The sequence below is a fragment of the Plecotus auritus genome (assembly GCF_963455305.1).
Source record: "Plecotus auritus genome assembly, chromosome: 3".
Lineage (NCBI taxonomy): Eukaryota > Metazoa > Chordata > Mammalia > Chiroptera > Vespertilionidae > Plecotus > Plecotus auritus.
In genome coordinates, this window is record NC_137772.1 from 3,491,830 (window position 1) to 3,507,731 (window position 15,902).

The 15,902-nt window shown below is 44.2% G+C and overlaps 1 protein-coding gene across 4 annotated transcripts in view; it reads left to right on the forward strand.

Moving 5' to 3' along the window:
• The window catches only part of WDR17 (WD repeat domain 17), an 89,882-nt gene extending 73,980 nt beyond the window's left edge, over positions 1–15,902 (forward strand). For 2 of the 4 annotated variants that reach the window (XM_080661350.1, XM_080661347.1), the window contains 8 exons: positions 1,817–1,928; positions 6,523–6,664; positions 6,960–7,062; positions 8,179–8,280; positions 8,883–8,981; positions 9,284–9,467; positions 12,517–12,683; positions 14,082–15,902. In XM_080661350.1, the coding sequence (XP_080517476.1) occupies positions 1,817–1,928; positions 6,523–6,664; positions 6,960–7,062; positions 8,179–8,280; positions 8,883–8,981; positions 9,284–9,467; positions 12,517–12,636 (862 nt within the window). In that variant the 3' untranslated portion in view covers positions 12,637–12,683; positions 14,082–15,902. Of the gene's footprint in view, positions 1–1,816; positions 1,929–6,522; positions 6,665–6,959; positions 7,063–8,178; positions 8,281–8,882; positions 8,982–9,283; positions 9,468–12,516; positions 12,684–14,034 lie in introns of all 4 variants that reach the window. The other 2 variants (XM_080661348.1, XM_080661349.1) reach the window with 1 other exon arrangement.

Sequence of the window (15,902 nt, forward strand, 5' to 3'; positions counted from 1 at the left end):
AAAGCACTGTGGTTTTATACCTAAAGGTGTATAACAAGTGAACTGTGGCTCTCTACAATTTAAAATAATAGTTAATTCAGCTAAGCAAATATAAGTGCCTGTTCTGATAGTGAAATTTAAGAGGTTAGATCATTTATTTGGTCCATATCATTACTTGCAATATGGTTTACTAAATTTTCAGTATATAGTGATTTCACATAATGAGTGGATAAAATTAGATAGCATTGCTGTAAATTTTACTGTATCAGGATATAATTCAATACAGATTTTTGTCTGTAGTTGATAGAAGTTTGAGTAGAATTTTAGGGTGGCAATTTTATATATTATAAAAGCAAGTAATTTCTATATTCTTATGGACATTATTGAAAACTGCTATTAAATGTTAGTGTCAGAAAGCAAAGTCATTCATAATTTTATCAAGAACAGATGAATTACTCTAATTTGGAAATTGTAAACATATTCAAAGATTTACCTCTGCAAAGATAATAGAAAATCAGACACAACAAATTATCTCTATTGTTGTTCTGTGCTCACTATATTCTTGATTAAATATCTCCTAATGTTTTAAAAATAGCTCATTCACATCAATGGCTGATCTAGATTACCCTGAAGCAGAGGTGAAGGAGGGTTTGTCTCAGCCCACAGCACACCCTTTCTAATTCACACTTGAAGTATCGCCTCTTCTAAAGTCCTGCTGAATGTTTATCAGTTTCTTGAAAGTTGAATAATAACATCTCAAACTATGAAAATTAGTGTTTTCTCAGTTATGATGCATGCAACCAAAAACTCTTCCTCTAGTGATTTTAGAAAAGAATTTTATAAAAAATACTTTTTTATTTTTTTAAATATATTTTTATTGATTTCAGAGAGAGGAAGGGAGAGGGAGAGGGAGATATAAACATCAATGATCAGAGAGAATCATTGATCAGCTGGCTCCTGCATGCCCCCTACTGTGGACCAAGCCCACAACTTGGGCATGTGCCCTGACTGGGAATCAAACCGTGACCTCCTGGTTCATAGGTCAATGCTCAACCACTGAGCCACGCCAGCTGGGCAAAAAATATATATATATTTTTAATGTAAAGCTGCTGTACATGCAGTTTCTTACACACCTTAGTTTTAAGTGATTTATTCCATTGATCACATCTTGAAAAATGTAAATCAGAAAACTGCATTTGTGTGCGACTTCCCCCTAACGTTTCACAGGTAGGCAGAATGCCCAGCTTCTAAGCGTAACCTAAGTGCTCTAATGAGTGACACCCTTGTCCACGGCTGGCGAGCATTCACTTCAGTCTGTAATTCATTCCAAAGCACAGGCCTAATTCAACTCACTGTGATTAGACAATTATTATATAGTGACAGAATCAATTTTGAGTTTGTGAAGACTCCATTCAGAGCTTTAAAAACCATTTAGAGCCTGGCCGGTGGTGCCAAGTGGTTGAGCGTTGACCCTTGAACCAGGAGGTCAGGGTTTGATTCCCAGCTCAAGGCACATGCCTGGGTGGCAGGCTCGGTCCCCAGCAGGGGGCGTGCAGGAGGCAGCCGATCCATGACTCTCTCCCTGTCCCTTCCTCGCTCTGAAATCAATAAGAACATGTTTTTAAAAAGAACTGTGTAGGCATTTCATCACACGTTTTTCCTCCACGCGTTTTGGTTCCTGGGTCTGTGCCGAGGAGCCGATGGTCGAGCGGGAGGTCAGTGCTGCGGGTAGCGAGGACGGCTGGAAGGAATCCTGAGTCTCCTTCCTCCACGTGGCTCGCCTGTTGCGTGTGGCGTTTTGTTCTCATGGGCGTTTCCCCTTTCGTTATGCGACCAGGAATTTGGCAGCCGATCTGCTCCTGATGATTCCGGATAATGAACTTCAGCTGGTGAAGCTCTGTGCCTTCTACCCAGGCTGCGAGGAGGAGATGCTCGACCTCCGTGAGAAGGTAGCTGGGGGGCAGCGCGTGACTGAACTCATTTCAGGTTCAGGGGTGTGCGGTAGATACCAGAGGGGAGCTAAGGTCTGCTCTCCCTGGGGCCCTTGCATAGACAGCAAAGACCATCCTAAGTGGCATTTATTGTGCTGCTGCTCTGTGCCTGGACCGCTTCTCAATGTTCCCATGTGTTTGTATTTCACTCTCCTCACGGAACCCTGCAAAGCAGGGGATGTTGTTTTTAGTGCATGAAGAAAGGGAGCGCAGAGGAGGGCGGGAAGCTGTTGCCTACGTGAGTTAATGGTGGGTGAGACCACCAGCCTCAACAGGCCTGCCCCGTCCCCAGCCCTCTCCACTGCCCCCCTTTGCACTCAAGGTGCATGGATGCCAACTTTTAAAAGTAGGCCATTTAAGGCCTTTGAAAGAATTGATAATGTATAATGAAATGTGCATGCATTTTTCTTAAGCGCTTTAAAAGAACGCTCCTTTGCAGAATATAGGAATTTATGTACCAAGATTATATGTAAAACAACCCAAATGTTCCACGGTAGGGAGGTTATATGTGTATGTAACTTGTAGGACATTTCTGTATTTTAGGGCTACTAATGCATTAAAAAGATCTTGAAGTTCGGTTTTTATTGACATTCGTTGGCTGTAACACAAGTAAAAAGCAGATTATGACACTATGCACGTGCCACGTAATTTTCATTTTGAAAATGACTGCACGGCGTATTTAAGACGATAGTTCTTTGGAGAAAAAGATAAAAGTAAAAAATGTTCTCATTTTCAACTCTAAAAATAACAAAGATTTTTTTACTTATATGAACCTTGACTTTCCCCCCAGCGTGAGTGGCCCTATTCATTCAATAATGGGTACTTACTGAGTATTGTGTTAATAGAGATAAACCAAGTGTGTGTGTGTGTGTGTGTGTGTGTGTCTGTGTGAGTGTGAGAATATGTGTTTGTGTTTGTGAGAGTGTGATGTGAGTGTGAGTGTGTGAGTGTGTGTGTGAATGTGTTTGTGTTTGTGAGTGTGTGTGTTTGTGAGTGTGAGAGTGTGTGTGTGAATGTGTGTGTTTGTGAGTGTGTTTGTGAGAGTGTGTGTGTGAATGTGTGTGTTTGTGAGTGTGTTTGTGAGAGTGTGTGTGTGAATGTGTGTGTTTGTGAGTGTGTTTGTGAGAGTGTGTGTGAGTGTTTGTGCGTGTGAGTGTGTTTGTGAGTGTGAGTGTGTGTGAATGTGTGTGTTTGTGTGTTTGTGAGAGTGTGTGTGTTTGTGAGTGTTTGTGAGTGTGTTTGTGAGTGTGAGAGTGTGTGTGAATGTGTGTGAGAGTGTGTGTGAGTGTGAGTGTGTTTGTGAGTGTGTGTTTGTGAGTGTGAGAGTGTGTGTGAATGTGTGTGTTTGTGAGTGTGTGTGTGAGTGTGTGTGAGTGTTTGTGAGTGTGAGTGTGTTTGTGAGTGTGAGAGTGTGTGTTGAATGTGTTTGTGAGAGTGTGTGTGTGAATGTGTGTGTTTGTGTGTTTGTGAGAGTGTGTGTGAGTGTGAGTGTGAGTGTGTTTGTGAGTGTGAGAGTGTGTGTTGAATGTGTTTGTGAGTGTGAGTGTGTGTGAATGTGTGTGTTTGTGTGTTTGTGAGAGTGTGTGTGAGTGTGAGTGTGAGTGTGTTTGTGAGTGTTTGTGAGTGTGTTTGTGAGTGTGAGAGTGTGTGTGAATGTGTGTGAGAGTGTGTGTGAGTGTGAGTGTGTTTGTGAGTGTGTGTTTGTGAGTGTGAGAGTGTGTGTGAATGTGTGTGTTTGTGAGTGTGTGTGTGAGTGTGTGTGAGTGTTTGTGAGTGTGAGTGTGTTTGTGAGTGTGAGAGTGTGTGTTGAATGTGTTTGTGAGAGTGTGTGTGTTTGTGAGTGTGCGAGTGTGAGTGTGTGTGAGTGTGATATCAGAGAAAACACTTGCGAAAAGATAAATGCTGAGCGCTTCCAGTGGGTTGTGAGATGAGTGATTCTAACTTCCTCATATGCTTTGTCTTCCCGGACTTACTTTTTCAATGAGCTGTGCTTTGCTTTGATAAACATGACAAATGGAAACTGTTTCCAGCGGAAATGAGCTGCACCTGGAAGGGAGAGGGATGCTGTGTGCAGGGCGCTTTCCATTGGCTGCGCAGTGTCTTGATGCACACGAGCGTGTCCCTGGACCCGGAGGGGCAGGCGCCGATGTGGAGGTTTGGGGAGATTAGCACCTGACTGATCGCAGCTCCTAACGATGGGCAGGTCTCCACCAAGTCTTTTCACCGCACGTCCTAGAGAACATAATTCCTCTCTCATCAGGCTCCATCTATAGCACCTTAGAAAGGCCAGCTAGTGTGTGTGAAGATGAGACTAACTGGACGACTTCACAAGTAGCACAAACAATGATATATCCAATAGTAGGTTCCTCATACAACCTCCGGGATTCTAAGACACAACAAGAATCACGGGGGGATCACCTTTCTCCCCTTGTCGTACCCTATTTGAGTGGGACATTTAAATGGGAGCCACTGTCTTACCAGGTAACTGGCACGCGTCCAAAACGGAAACCATCCCCATTTCTTCCAGATGCGCCGGAATATGGACACATTTACGTTACCACAATCTCCTTTACTAACCCAGAGAGGTCACTAACAAGTCTGATTTTAAAAGTGGGCGACCAGAGTGCACAGGCGAGGTTCGCGGCGACAGACGCGCGTGGCAGTGGGAAGGCCCGCCGCCTGCATCTGTAGACGCCGATGGCCTACAAGGGGGCACCCCCCGCTCTCTGAGCTTCCTTAAGTGCAGAGCCTTTTCTACCGAGCCGGGCGCGTACCAAGCACGAGGAGCTGCTCAATGCACACTGTCATTTAGTGCGTAGAGATGGGGGACACTACGAGATGCCATACACATGAGAGCTCCTGTATGACAGTCTGTGGTGATTTTTCTGAGCGGCTGAGTGATCTTTAATGTGAAATATACCTAATTTTTATTTTATTTTTTATTTTTTTAAAATATATTTTATATATTTTTTACAGAGAGGAAGGGAGAGGGATAGAGGGCTAGAAACATCGATGAGAGAGAAACATCGATCAGCTGCCTCCTGCACACTCCCCACTGGGGATGTGCCCGCAACCAAGGTACATGCCCTTGACCGGAATCGAACTTGGGACCCTTCAGTCTGCAGGCCGATGCTCTATCCACTGAGCCAAACTGGTTTCGGCAATATACCTAATTTTTAAACAACAGAAAATACGAACCTATTGAATACATCCACTAGTAAGTAAGCAAATGGAAGAAACCTTTTCAGTAACGTAAGGGGACATGAAAGAAAAGTGAGGGGGAGGGGGTGGCAGGTCCCCACGGAGAAGAGACGGGGGTGAGCCACACTTCCCGGAGTCATAACCCAAACCGTCCCTTGCTGTGGCAGCTGCTGGCCGCGGGGGCCAGAGTGGTGAGAGCCAGAGCACCCAACCATTATCAGTGTCACTCAGAAACTAACCGACAGACTTCAACGGTTGAACTGACCCACCCATGGACGCTGGTGGAATTTGATACAGGAGACAACGAAATTCCTGCCTCGTTCCGGCAGCAGAACTCCCCCGCGGGAGGAATGGATGCGGTCTGAACCGGCTTTTTAAAAGCGGAGACGCTGGGGAGGGCTGCCTTTCATGCTGCAGTGCAGGCATTCCATGGGCTCCCACCCCACTCCGTGTGGGTCTCCCAGCGGCAAAGCCAAAACTCCCAGGGCTTGTCCGCCGGCTGCCTTTCTGCTTGAAATGAAGCTGCCTTGTCTCCGGGGCCACATGACATGGATGTACTGTGTACAGGACATGGAAGAGCGTGTAGTTCCTTATAGTGGTCAGCATCTTGGTTCTAAAATAACGAACCCCAGCGTTTTCCCCTAAATTACAGCTGCAGGCACTAGTTCTGCTATCACAGCCCAGGCAGTTCGCTCCCCCTCTTTTGTTAGACAATGTGTGATGAAAACCGCTGGCTCTTGGGCAACATCCTATTTATTTATTTATTTATTTATTTATTTATTTATTTATTTATTTTAAAATATATTTTATTGATTTTTTACAGAGAGGAAGAGAGAGGGATAGAGAGCCAGAAACATCAATGAGAGAGAAACATCGATCAGCTGCCTCCTGCACACCCCCCACTGGGGATGTGCCCGCAACCAAGGTACATGCCCTTGACCGGAATCGAACCTGGGACCCTTGAGTCCGCAGGCCGACGCTCTATCCACTGAGCCAAACCAGTCAGGGCATTTTTATTTTTTATTAAGGTATTATATGTGTACATATCTTACCACTGCCCCCCCACACCCCACTCCCATACATGCCCTCACCCCCCAATGTTTTGCACCCGTTGGTTACTCTTATATGCATGCATACAAGAACATCCTATTTATTACTATTCATTATTATTGCTATTATTATTATACCTTCAAGATAGTTTCATAAATATATCTCAATACAAGTTATTTTATTCACATCTATTTTGAGCAACTTTCATAAGAAATAAACATGAAACAGATTTAGTATTTATACTGTTACTTCTATCCCTACACATTTTGTTGATATTGTCCTCAACCCAATTATTTTCTAGTGCAAGCTGCCCCCCGTAGAAGAATGTATGCAGTTAGCGGAGGCAGCGCATGCAGATGGCCATGTGTTTGAAGCTGTAAAGTATTACTTGTTGAGTCAGGAACCTGAAAAAGCCCTTCCTGTTGGTATTGACTTCGTCAAAGGTGAGTGTTTAGTTGGTAGAGACATTTAAAATCTACTCATTTATTTCATGTTTTCATTCATACTGCTAAAAAGCTTTCACATCAAGCGCTAGCCACCCTACCTTGAGAAAGAAAGGACACGGCTGACCATATGGTGTGGGGCCTGAGAGAGGGTTGGTGGGTGAATGAATGCCTGTGATCTGATCCCAGGGACAGAGGATTCATCGGAAGAGAGCTGATCTCATGGGTTCAACAGTGCGTGAGCAAACGTGCATACCTTTACTTAGAGACTCTTGATTTCGTTCTGTTTTGCCAGAACACATCAGTAGTTCAGATTGGACTTTGGATACCATTTATCCCGTTCTTGACCTGCTGAGTTACATTCGTACTGAAAAGTTACTCCTGCACACGTGTACCGAGTGAGTACCTATCCCCAGAATCCATCACTGCAGCCACGTGTTTCACGGTGGCCCTGCGAGTTATGGTGTTTAGATCAAGAAATAAGATCATCTTGGACAGGTAGAAGGACATGTAGAAAAAATTACGTTTTTATCTGTTGTCATCTTAAGAAAAAATGCAGAGGTCAATTTGAACCAGAAATCATAAATCTTCGTGGCTTCCTTTACTAATCGTGTTTGTATGTTTATGTACGTATGAACACACACATACACACATACACACCAGGTTCAAATAGGGCTAATTTAAAGCTTTTTGGTGGCTTTGGACCTCAAAATCCTGAGAAACTGATGATCTTATCTGTTAACTCTCCACGTGTGTAAAGCGTGCTGGGTTGGGGAAGAAGTGAAAGTGCTAGGACGTCAAACGTGACGCCGCCCCCGGAAACAGGTGTCATTTAAGGCAGGGGTGGGGATCCTTCTCTGCCAGGGCCAGTTGGATATTCATAACCTCATTCGCGGGCCACATTAAATTATCAACTTTAAAATTAGCCCGCTCTGTTTGGTCAAACATTTAATTGACTCACCCCTAATGCGTTGGCAGGGCCAGACCAAATGATTTCATGGGCCTCACACGGGCCAGAGGTCCCCTGCCCTGGTTTAAGGTCACTGTTCCATGTGGCTGAGGTCCCGAGGCTGTGGATAATCTGTTATAGAGGCCTTGGGCCCCTTTTGCTTGATGCCCGTGTGGGGAGATGAAGCCGTGGCTGCACGCGTGGCAGAGCCCGGGCAGGAAGGTGGTGGGTGAGCAGTCCGCGTGCCGGGGATTCCTAATCTGACCCAGGAGCTCCCCAGGGAGCGAGCACATGAGGAAGCAGCGGAGCAACAGAGAAAAATAAGAAGGAGAGAGTGAGATGACCTTGAAGATCTGTGTTTTGAACCCGAATTTGTCATAGCACAACGCCTGGCTGAGTTATCTGAGGAAGGCAACATCCTCGAGTTTAGAACGTTTTCTAAACAGAGCTTGCTGTCGGTGTCACCCATTAGAACAGAGAGACACAAGTACAGTCACTACAGATGAGAATGATGCTCCACACTTCAAGATACGGACTTTTTAAACCGAACCATGTTCCCCCGCAGAGCGCGGAACGAGCTGCTCATCCTCAGTGGCTACGCGGGCGCGCTGCTGGCCGCCAGGAGACAGTACGCGAGCATCGTCCCCGCGCTCTATGAGTACACGAGGTGAGCAGCCCCTGCTGTGGGGAGAGGACGGGCTCCTTCACTGAGCCCGTGTCCCCAACACGGCCGCACGCGTCCGTGTCTCCGCTCAGCCTGCGCGGGGTCACTCCACAAGGACAGTGGGTCCTGCTATCGCGGGCCCTGCCGCTTGGCACAGCTCTGTCTGTAGAGGATGCAGCTGCGCCCCCAGTCCTCCCCGCGAGCTGACATTGTCCGCCTGCTCTCCTGCTTGCTTTCTTACTCCCAACATTCATTCTAGCGCAGACACACACTGTACCGTACCGTCGCCATGCGTGGCCATCAGTCAGCAGAGCTTGGCTTCTCGAACCATCCTCCATACATTATGCAGCTCATGTATCCGACCCTCACTCCTCAGACTGTCACCCATCCCACAGCTGTGGACCAGCTATGACTCGCCAGCACTTACAGGCGAACTGCACAGTGAGCAGGCACAACACACACACACACACACACACACACACACATTCAGGAATACACATACATTTTTGAACAATAGTTGTTAAATCTAAAATTGCAGTTGTTTATTTGCTTTTCTGGTGTCTTTGTCTTCGATGTCAGCAGTTAATTTCTTTCTCACGTTGCAGTCAGCTATTAAAACGTCGGGAGGTGTCCGTGCCTTTGACCATCGAGCGCCTCTCTGAGGAGCTGGAGGCATGGAGAGCCTGCACGCAGCCCATCCCCCCGTGAGTGAATCTGACATAAGAACGGGAACGCTTAGTATCATCGACAGGCTCGCTCAGAATGCGGGTTGTCATTATTCACGCTGGCAAAAGAAGGACTCTTGGTTTGTTCAGCAGATATTCAGTAATCATTTACAATGCTGCCTTTTTTACAGTCCTTCCTGTTTACTGTAAATTGAGTTTAAAGTTGATTTGGCATCATCGATGAAGGGGGGCTAAAAAGTCATCGGGACTGTTTCTAATCTAAGCCTGAATCGTTCTGTGATTTTGCAAAAATGGAAATGCAATGTGTGTTGACAATACAGGTCCTCAGAGGACTCCCCCTATACGCCAGCTTCCGAGTCACAGAGAAGGGTGCACGCAGCCCTACTCCGGAGACTGCAGGCCGAGCCACTCAGAGGGATGGTTGGGCCGGACTACGTGACGGGGTCCCACCTTCCCAGCCATTCTGATGCTCACATCTCTTGTCTCACGGGGCTAAAAATCCAGGTACTGTCTAACGGTGGGCAGAAATTATGCATTTCCATCCTCTTATTTGTGTCGTCATTTTTTGAAATGAAATTCTAAAATAACTGTATTCTGACGAAAAGTGGGTGCCGATCCGGAGGCCTGAGGCCCAGCCAGAAGACCCCCTCAGGCTTCCATGGTTATGTAGATGGTCTCTCTCCCCTTAAAATAAACTCAGAGAGTCCTGCTGGTGCTGTTGTCATAGCAGGAACCCATGTAACAGGCATACGATGTGTCTACTCAGTGACAAATGTCTTAAAATACATACAGATCCTGTCCACAGGGACATTATATAAGGGAGACAGTCCACAATCATCATGACAAACTAGAGGCCTGATGCACGAAGATTCGTGCAAGAATGGGCCTTCCTTCCCCTGGCTGCCGGCACCGCCTTCGCTCCAGCCGGAGCCGCCTTTCTGCCTTCCCATGCTGCCCAGAGGACCGGGTCGGCTGGGGCAGTGCAGAACGCCTGCATCCCAGCCCCACTGCTTGACTCCTGTGTATGCAAATTAACCTTCCATCTTTGTTGGGTTAATTTGCATACTCCTGATTGGCTGGTGGGTGTCGCAAAGGTACGGTCAATTTGCATCTTTCTCTTTTATTAGTGTAGAATGTTATAGCCGGTTAAATGTGACTGCATAGTCTCCAGTTGTACCTCATAAACACAAAGAAAACAATTACAAGCTCATAGATGGATATGATTGACATAGTACGCATGTTCTTATATTGACGTACTAAACTTTTCAGCAACTAACAATGATTAGGGTCAATCATGAGGGATGGATCAGTCCCTAAGAATGGTCCCTACTGTCCAGTGGGTAGCGATGGGGAATGATTGCCAGGCCTGCCAGTGCACCCCAGGGAGCGGGAGGGCCGTTACCTCCCGAAAAGAGAGAGGCCTTCGTCGCCCCAGAGCCAGGACCAAGGGTAGGTGCCCCTGGAAGTGAAGCTGAGTCCCTGTGAAATGCTCTGGGAGACCACAGCTCCACCTCGCAGGCACAGTCGCAGGTGTGTGAGTCGGTTCTCACATCCTGATGGGGGGTAGTACTCACATCTCTAACGCTAACCTCCAGCCCAGCGGATAAGGTGTTTGGGGAGATGTCCACTCCAAATAAATGGCCGCTGCTAATCTAAGCCCTAGGCCCTGTGACCTTGACACTCAGGCTAAGTCTTCGGAGCACACAGTGTGTCCGACAACAGGCGGGACACAGTGCACATGTGCTCGTTAGGACTAACGTTCAGGGATAAGGAGCACAGGGGTTGACAGGTAACATACACTGAGGAGTGCACACGCAGCACATCAGCCTGTACCCTGGTGCCCTCTGCACGCGGGTGCTGTGTCCACCACGTGATACCTTCACACTGCTTTCTCCTCCTCCGGGTCTTCCCCCACCCGCTCCCGAGAGACCAGTTGAGCGGTGGGTGTGCTGCCTCTCCTCTGCCCCACCCCTCGTAGTGCCTCACCCACATGAAAGCAGAGGGAGGCTGACCTCCCAGGAGATTGCTGTCTCCACAGAAAATCAAGGGGCCTGGTGACACCTGTGAGGTTTCAAGGACCTGTAGACGGGAAGCTGTCTACTTCCTATGAGGTATCTTCCAAGATCTATAATAATAAAAGCACAATATTCTAATTAGACGGGACAGCCGAATAACCTTCTGGATGACCTTCCGGACAAAGCCGGGGCTGCAAGGGCTGAGCCCCTTGCACGAATTTCATGCATCGGGCCTCTAGTCTAGAAATAATTTGTTGACAAGCAGTATTATTTGAAATCATGCACAGAAACCTGGTAACTTTAGAACATAAATAAGCAAGGTTTTGTGTTTTTAAAATTCATGCTTTTCCTTCTCAGAGCTGGGAAATACAGATTGAAAGAGGTTTTTTTGTTTGTTTGTTATTATTTTTTAAAATATATTTTATTGATTTTTTAGAGAGGAAGGGAGAGGGATAGAGAGTTAGAAACATCGATGAGAGAGAAACATTGATCAGCTGCCTCCTGCACACCTCCTACTGGGAATGTGCCCGCAACCAAGGTACATGCCCTTGACCGGAATCAAACTTTCAGTCCGCAGGCTGACGCTCTATCTGCTGAGCCAAACCCATTAGGGCATTGTTTGTTGTTATTTTTTTGCGTTTAGTTCTTTAGAACTGCCCTTGTCATACGGACTAACTGATATAACTAAATTATAGATCTGCTGGCAAGTCACATGTTTGGCATGATTTTATTTATTTATTTATTTTTTAATATATTTTATTGATATTTTACAGAGAGGAAGGGAGAGGGATAGAGAGTTAGAAACATCGATGAGAGAGAGACATTGATCAGCTGCCTCCTGCACACCTCGCACTGGGGGATGTGCCCGCAACCAAGGTACGTGCCCTTGACTGGAATCGAACCTGGGACCTTTCATTCCGCAGGCTGACGCTCTATCCACTGAGCCAAACCGGTTTCGGCAGGTTTGGCATGATTTTAACTATACAGACACACACACACAGCAGGTTCAGAGGTTCTGGCTTGAATAACTTCCCAGCCGTATGATTAAACATAAAGTACATTTAAGGCTATGACGAGACATATATGCCTTTATAAAATGGTAACTGCAGTATTTAACAGATTGACATTACCTGTTATCTCTGTTAACACTGCTGTATTGAAATATCTCAAATTATGAAACTAAATCCTATTTTGAAAGACATCAGGATATATTTAACATTAAGATGTTTTAAAATGTTTCTACAGTGGTAGCAGTTCAAAAAACTAATTTTCTCATACTTTTATTTTAACATTTGTATTGAATTTATTGGGGTGACGTTGGTTAATGCAATGATATAGATTCCAGGTGTACAATGTTTAATACATCGCTGTATATAGTATTGTGGGTTCGCCACCCAAAGTCAAGTCTGTATTTTTTCATTTCCTGTCAGCACCGTGCAAGCACCTCCCGTGGGTTTTCTATTGGAGGGATTGTCTCTGTTTAGAAACATGTTGTGGATTTATACTCCTCTTCCTCCCTCAACTCTCACCGTGTGCAGGGCCCCGTGTATTTCCTTGAAGATGGGAAATCCGCCATCTCCCTGAACGATGCTCTGATGTGGGCCAAGGTGAACCCCTTCTCACCTTTAGGGACTGGCATTCGACTCAACCCATTCTGATGGAAGGCTTTACTCCGGCTTCACTGTGTCTAGAAGACCTTTCATTGGTTAGTATTAACCTTTGTTGCCCATGAGCTGAAGGTTGGGAGGGGGAGAGGGGGAAGTACGGAATAACAGTTGATTTTTATTCATTAACTTCAAAAAGTAAAATATTTGCATATTTTTGAGAAAAAAAATAGGTGTCTCCTTTATAAAATAGAATGGCCATATTTTGGAGGAAGGAAATATTTGAGTTGTAAAGGTCTCCTTTATAAAATAGAATGGCCATATTTGGGAGGAAGGAAATATTTGGGTTGTAAAGGACTGACTGAATCACCTAAAAGAGCACATAAAACGTTCACAAAGTGCAGAAGGAACCCAGGTATTTATTGTTGAGACATGAACGGGTGCGACCCCTGGAACAGCGCTTGAATGCAGGACAATCCTACTGAACATTCGAAGGACCGGGTCTCTCAGGCATCGATGCGCAAGGTGTGTGGGCTGAGCGTCCGTTCACGGACACCTGCCTTGTCTTCTATCCTATCTAATGGAGAGGGAATATGCTAATTGACCATCACTCCGTCACAAAGATGGCTGCACCCACAGCTGAAGCCAAGTTCCCTTAAGGAGCCTTAATGAGCAATCAGCAGGGACCTGAGGCTATGCCCTTCCCCGCCCCTGTAGGGCTTGACAGAGGACCTCAGGCCGTGTCCCCCACCCTGGCGTCAGGCTGGGGGGCCTCAGGCCACGCCCCCCACCCCAGCGCCAGACCCGGGGACCTGAGGCCATGCCCCCCGCCCAGCAGGGCTTGACAGAAAACCTCAAGGTGCACTTCCCATCCTGGTGCTGGGCTAGGGGACCTCAGGCTATGTCCCCTGACCGGCAGGGCTTGACAAGGGTAGGACTGGCCAGGTGTGGATCTAGCCCAATGGGGGTGGGGGCCAGCTGGGTCTGGGTGTTACACGATTTTGAGGTGCATGTAGGTGGGTGGGAACTTGACTCTGTGTCCCGTGGTGCGCCCCAGACTCTGACAGGAAGAAGGTATTCATATACATTTTACTAATTTTCTTTCATCTGACATTTCTATTATAGAGAAAGGGCAAATAGCAATATTAAATTATTTCCTCTAATTAATCTCCTTTTAATGTGCACGAATTTCATGCACTAGGCCACTAGTTTAATGAATAATAAACCACTAGTTTTAGCTCATCTTTAATAAAAGTTTACAGTTATAAGTTTAATATGTACAATAAATAGATACACAGTCAAAATACTTTATTAATCCTCATCCAAGGATATTTTTAAATTGATTTTTAAAGAGAAAGGAAGGGAGAGAGAAATAAAAACATAGATGTAAGAGAAACATACATTCATTGCCACCCTTACACCCCCCGACTGGAGATCAAACTTACAACCTAGGTATGTCCCCTGACCTGGAATTGAACCTGCAATCTTTTGGTGTTCAGAACAGATGATGCTCCAACCAGCTGAACCACACGGAGAGAACATTACCAAGGAGTCTATCTGAAATTCAAATGTCCAATTATAAAGGAATTGGTTATATAAGCATGAAAAAAATTGGGGGGGGGGGTAAAAACCAAAAAGCGGTGGTATCTGTATGAGAATTTGCATTTAATGATAATTGACTGTTTTAAAAGAGACTGGGTCTGTATAGATATTAATTTTCACTAATGCATGTAATATTGACATAATCTCTAATTGATTTATATTAACTATATCACTGAATTTATTTGATGAAATTTAGTTTGAAGTGAATTTCCTGTAAGTAAGATATTAAAGTTTTGGCTATATTATGTAAATTCAGGTTTTTAAAATGTTAATTAAAAGAGTAAAGCTATAAAAAAGAAAAGCCTGAGGCATGGCCATAAGTAGCTCAGTTGTTCTAGAATTCTGACTTTGTAATTTATGAAATTAATGCAGATCAGGAAGAACAGTAAGTTTATACTCAAGTCGTTGTGCGGAATTTGTAATATAGATGTTTTTGTCTAATAATCGTGGTTATTATCTTTAAATTTGTTGCATTTAAAATACTTTAACATTTTTCTTAAACAGCTTCTTAAAACAGAAAGCAATATATAATATAATACCTACCTATCACACTGACCACTTCTAATTCATCATTAAATTTCATTTTATTAAAAAATTTAATATTATAAACAAGAATGTTTCCAACTCAGAGATGCAGTAGATAATATAAAGTGTATCTGAGTATTTTTTAACCCTTGGTGATAAATATAACTCAGAATTGTTTATTAATTGGCATATGTGTACTAAAGTTTTCTTACTTCAAATGAGTCTAAGTCCCCTATATTTCTCTTTATTTTGTTTTAAATAAAGAAGCCTATCTTTTTTGCTTTAATTCCTTCAAAAGATATCATTGAGTTTAAATTATACATATATAAACAATCACATTTTGTATTTTAATGAATGCAAAAAAATAATATTTTATGTATAAAATATGAAAAAAATCATGTAGCACATGAAGACAATGGAGAGTAACCCAGGCTCTGTCTGAAATCTGAACTAGGCTGATTCAAGTACAATTCCGTTATGATTTGACATCTACCATGTTCTGTACCTTAATATTAATTTTAACTATCAATTCTTTGCAGAATTATAAATGTCACTTGACTATGTCAATCTGTATATATTGTACCTATTGAAAAAAAGTAATTTTTAAAATTTGTAAAAGCATTTTCCATTGTTAGGTTTTATATGCATGAAAATCCAATAAACAATCTGAGCTTATTTTACTATTTGAAGATGTCCATAGCGTAGACAAATAATTTTGCAAGTTTAAACCTGCCTTTATGAAAGAAGTCTCATAAGACAGTGAATTTTGAAAGCATTGGGAAACAGTTTTCTCTCTAACATTACCAGCGTTTCACAAAATTGCAATATCGAGATGATGTACGTCGTGTGAAAACCTCTGACTTTTATGTCAGTCAATTAATGAAGCATACCTATATTTCCACAAGACCATCCAGATGTGCTCTGGAACGTGGTTGCATTAGCAGTGACTGTGTTTTGTTGTCCCTGTGGTAGGGAGATGACGTTTTTTCAGTCTTCAAAGGTATTCTGAATAGAGTAAACGCGGCACACATTGTGTGTAAAATCCGGGCTTTCCTATTCAGTGCACTCGTAACACGGGAGTTGTGTTTATAGTACACTCTTAGTAAGTGCTTATTGTACCATATCTTGGAAACATTTGTACTTAAGTAAATTGAAGAAACACTGTCACGCTGAATTGAAACAGCATGTGACTG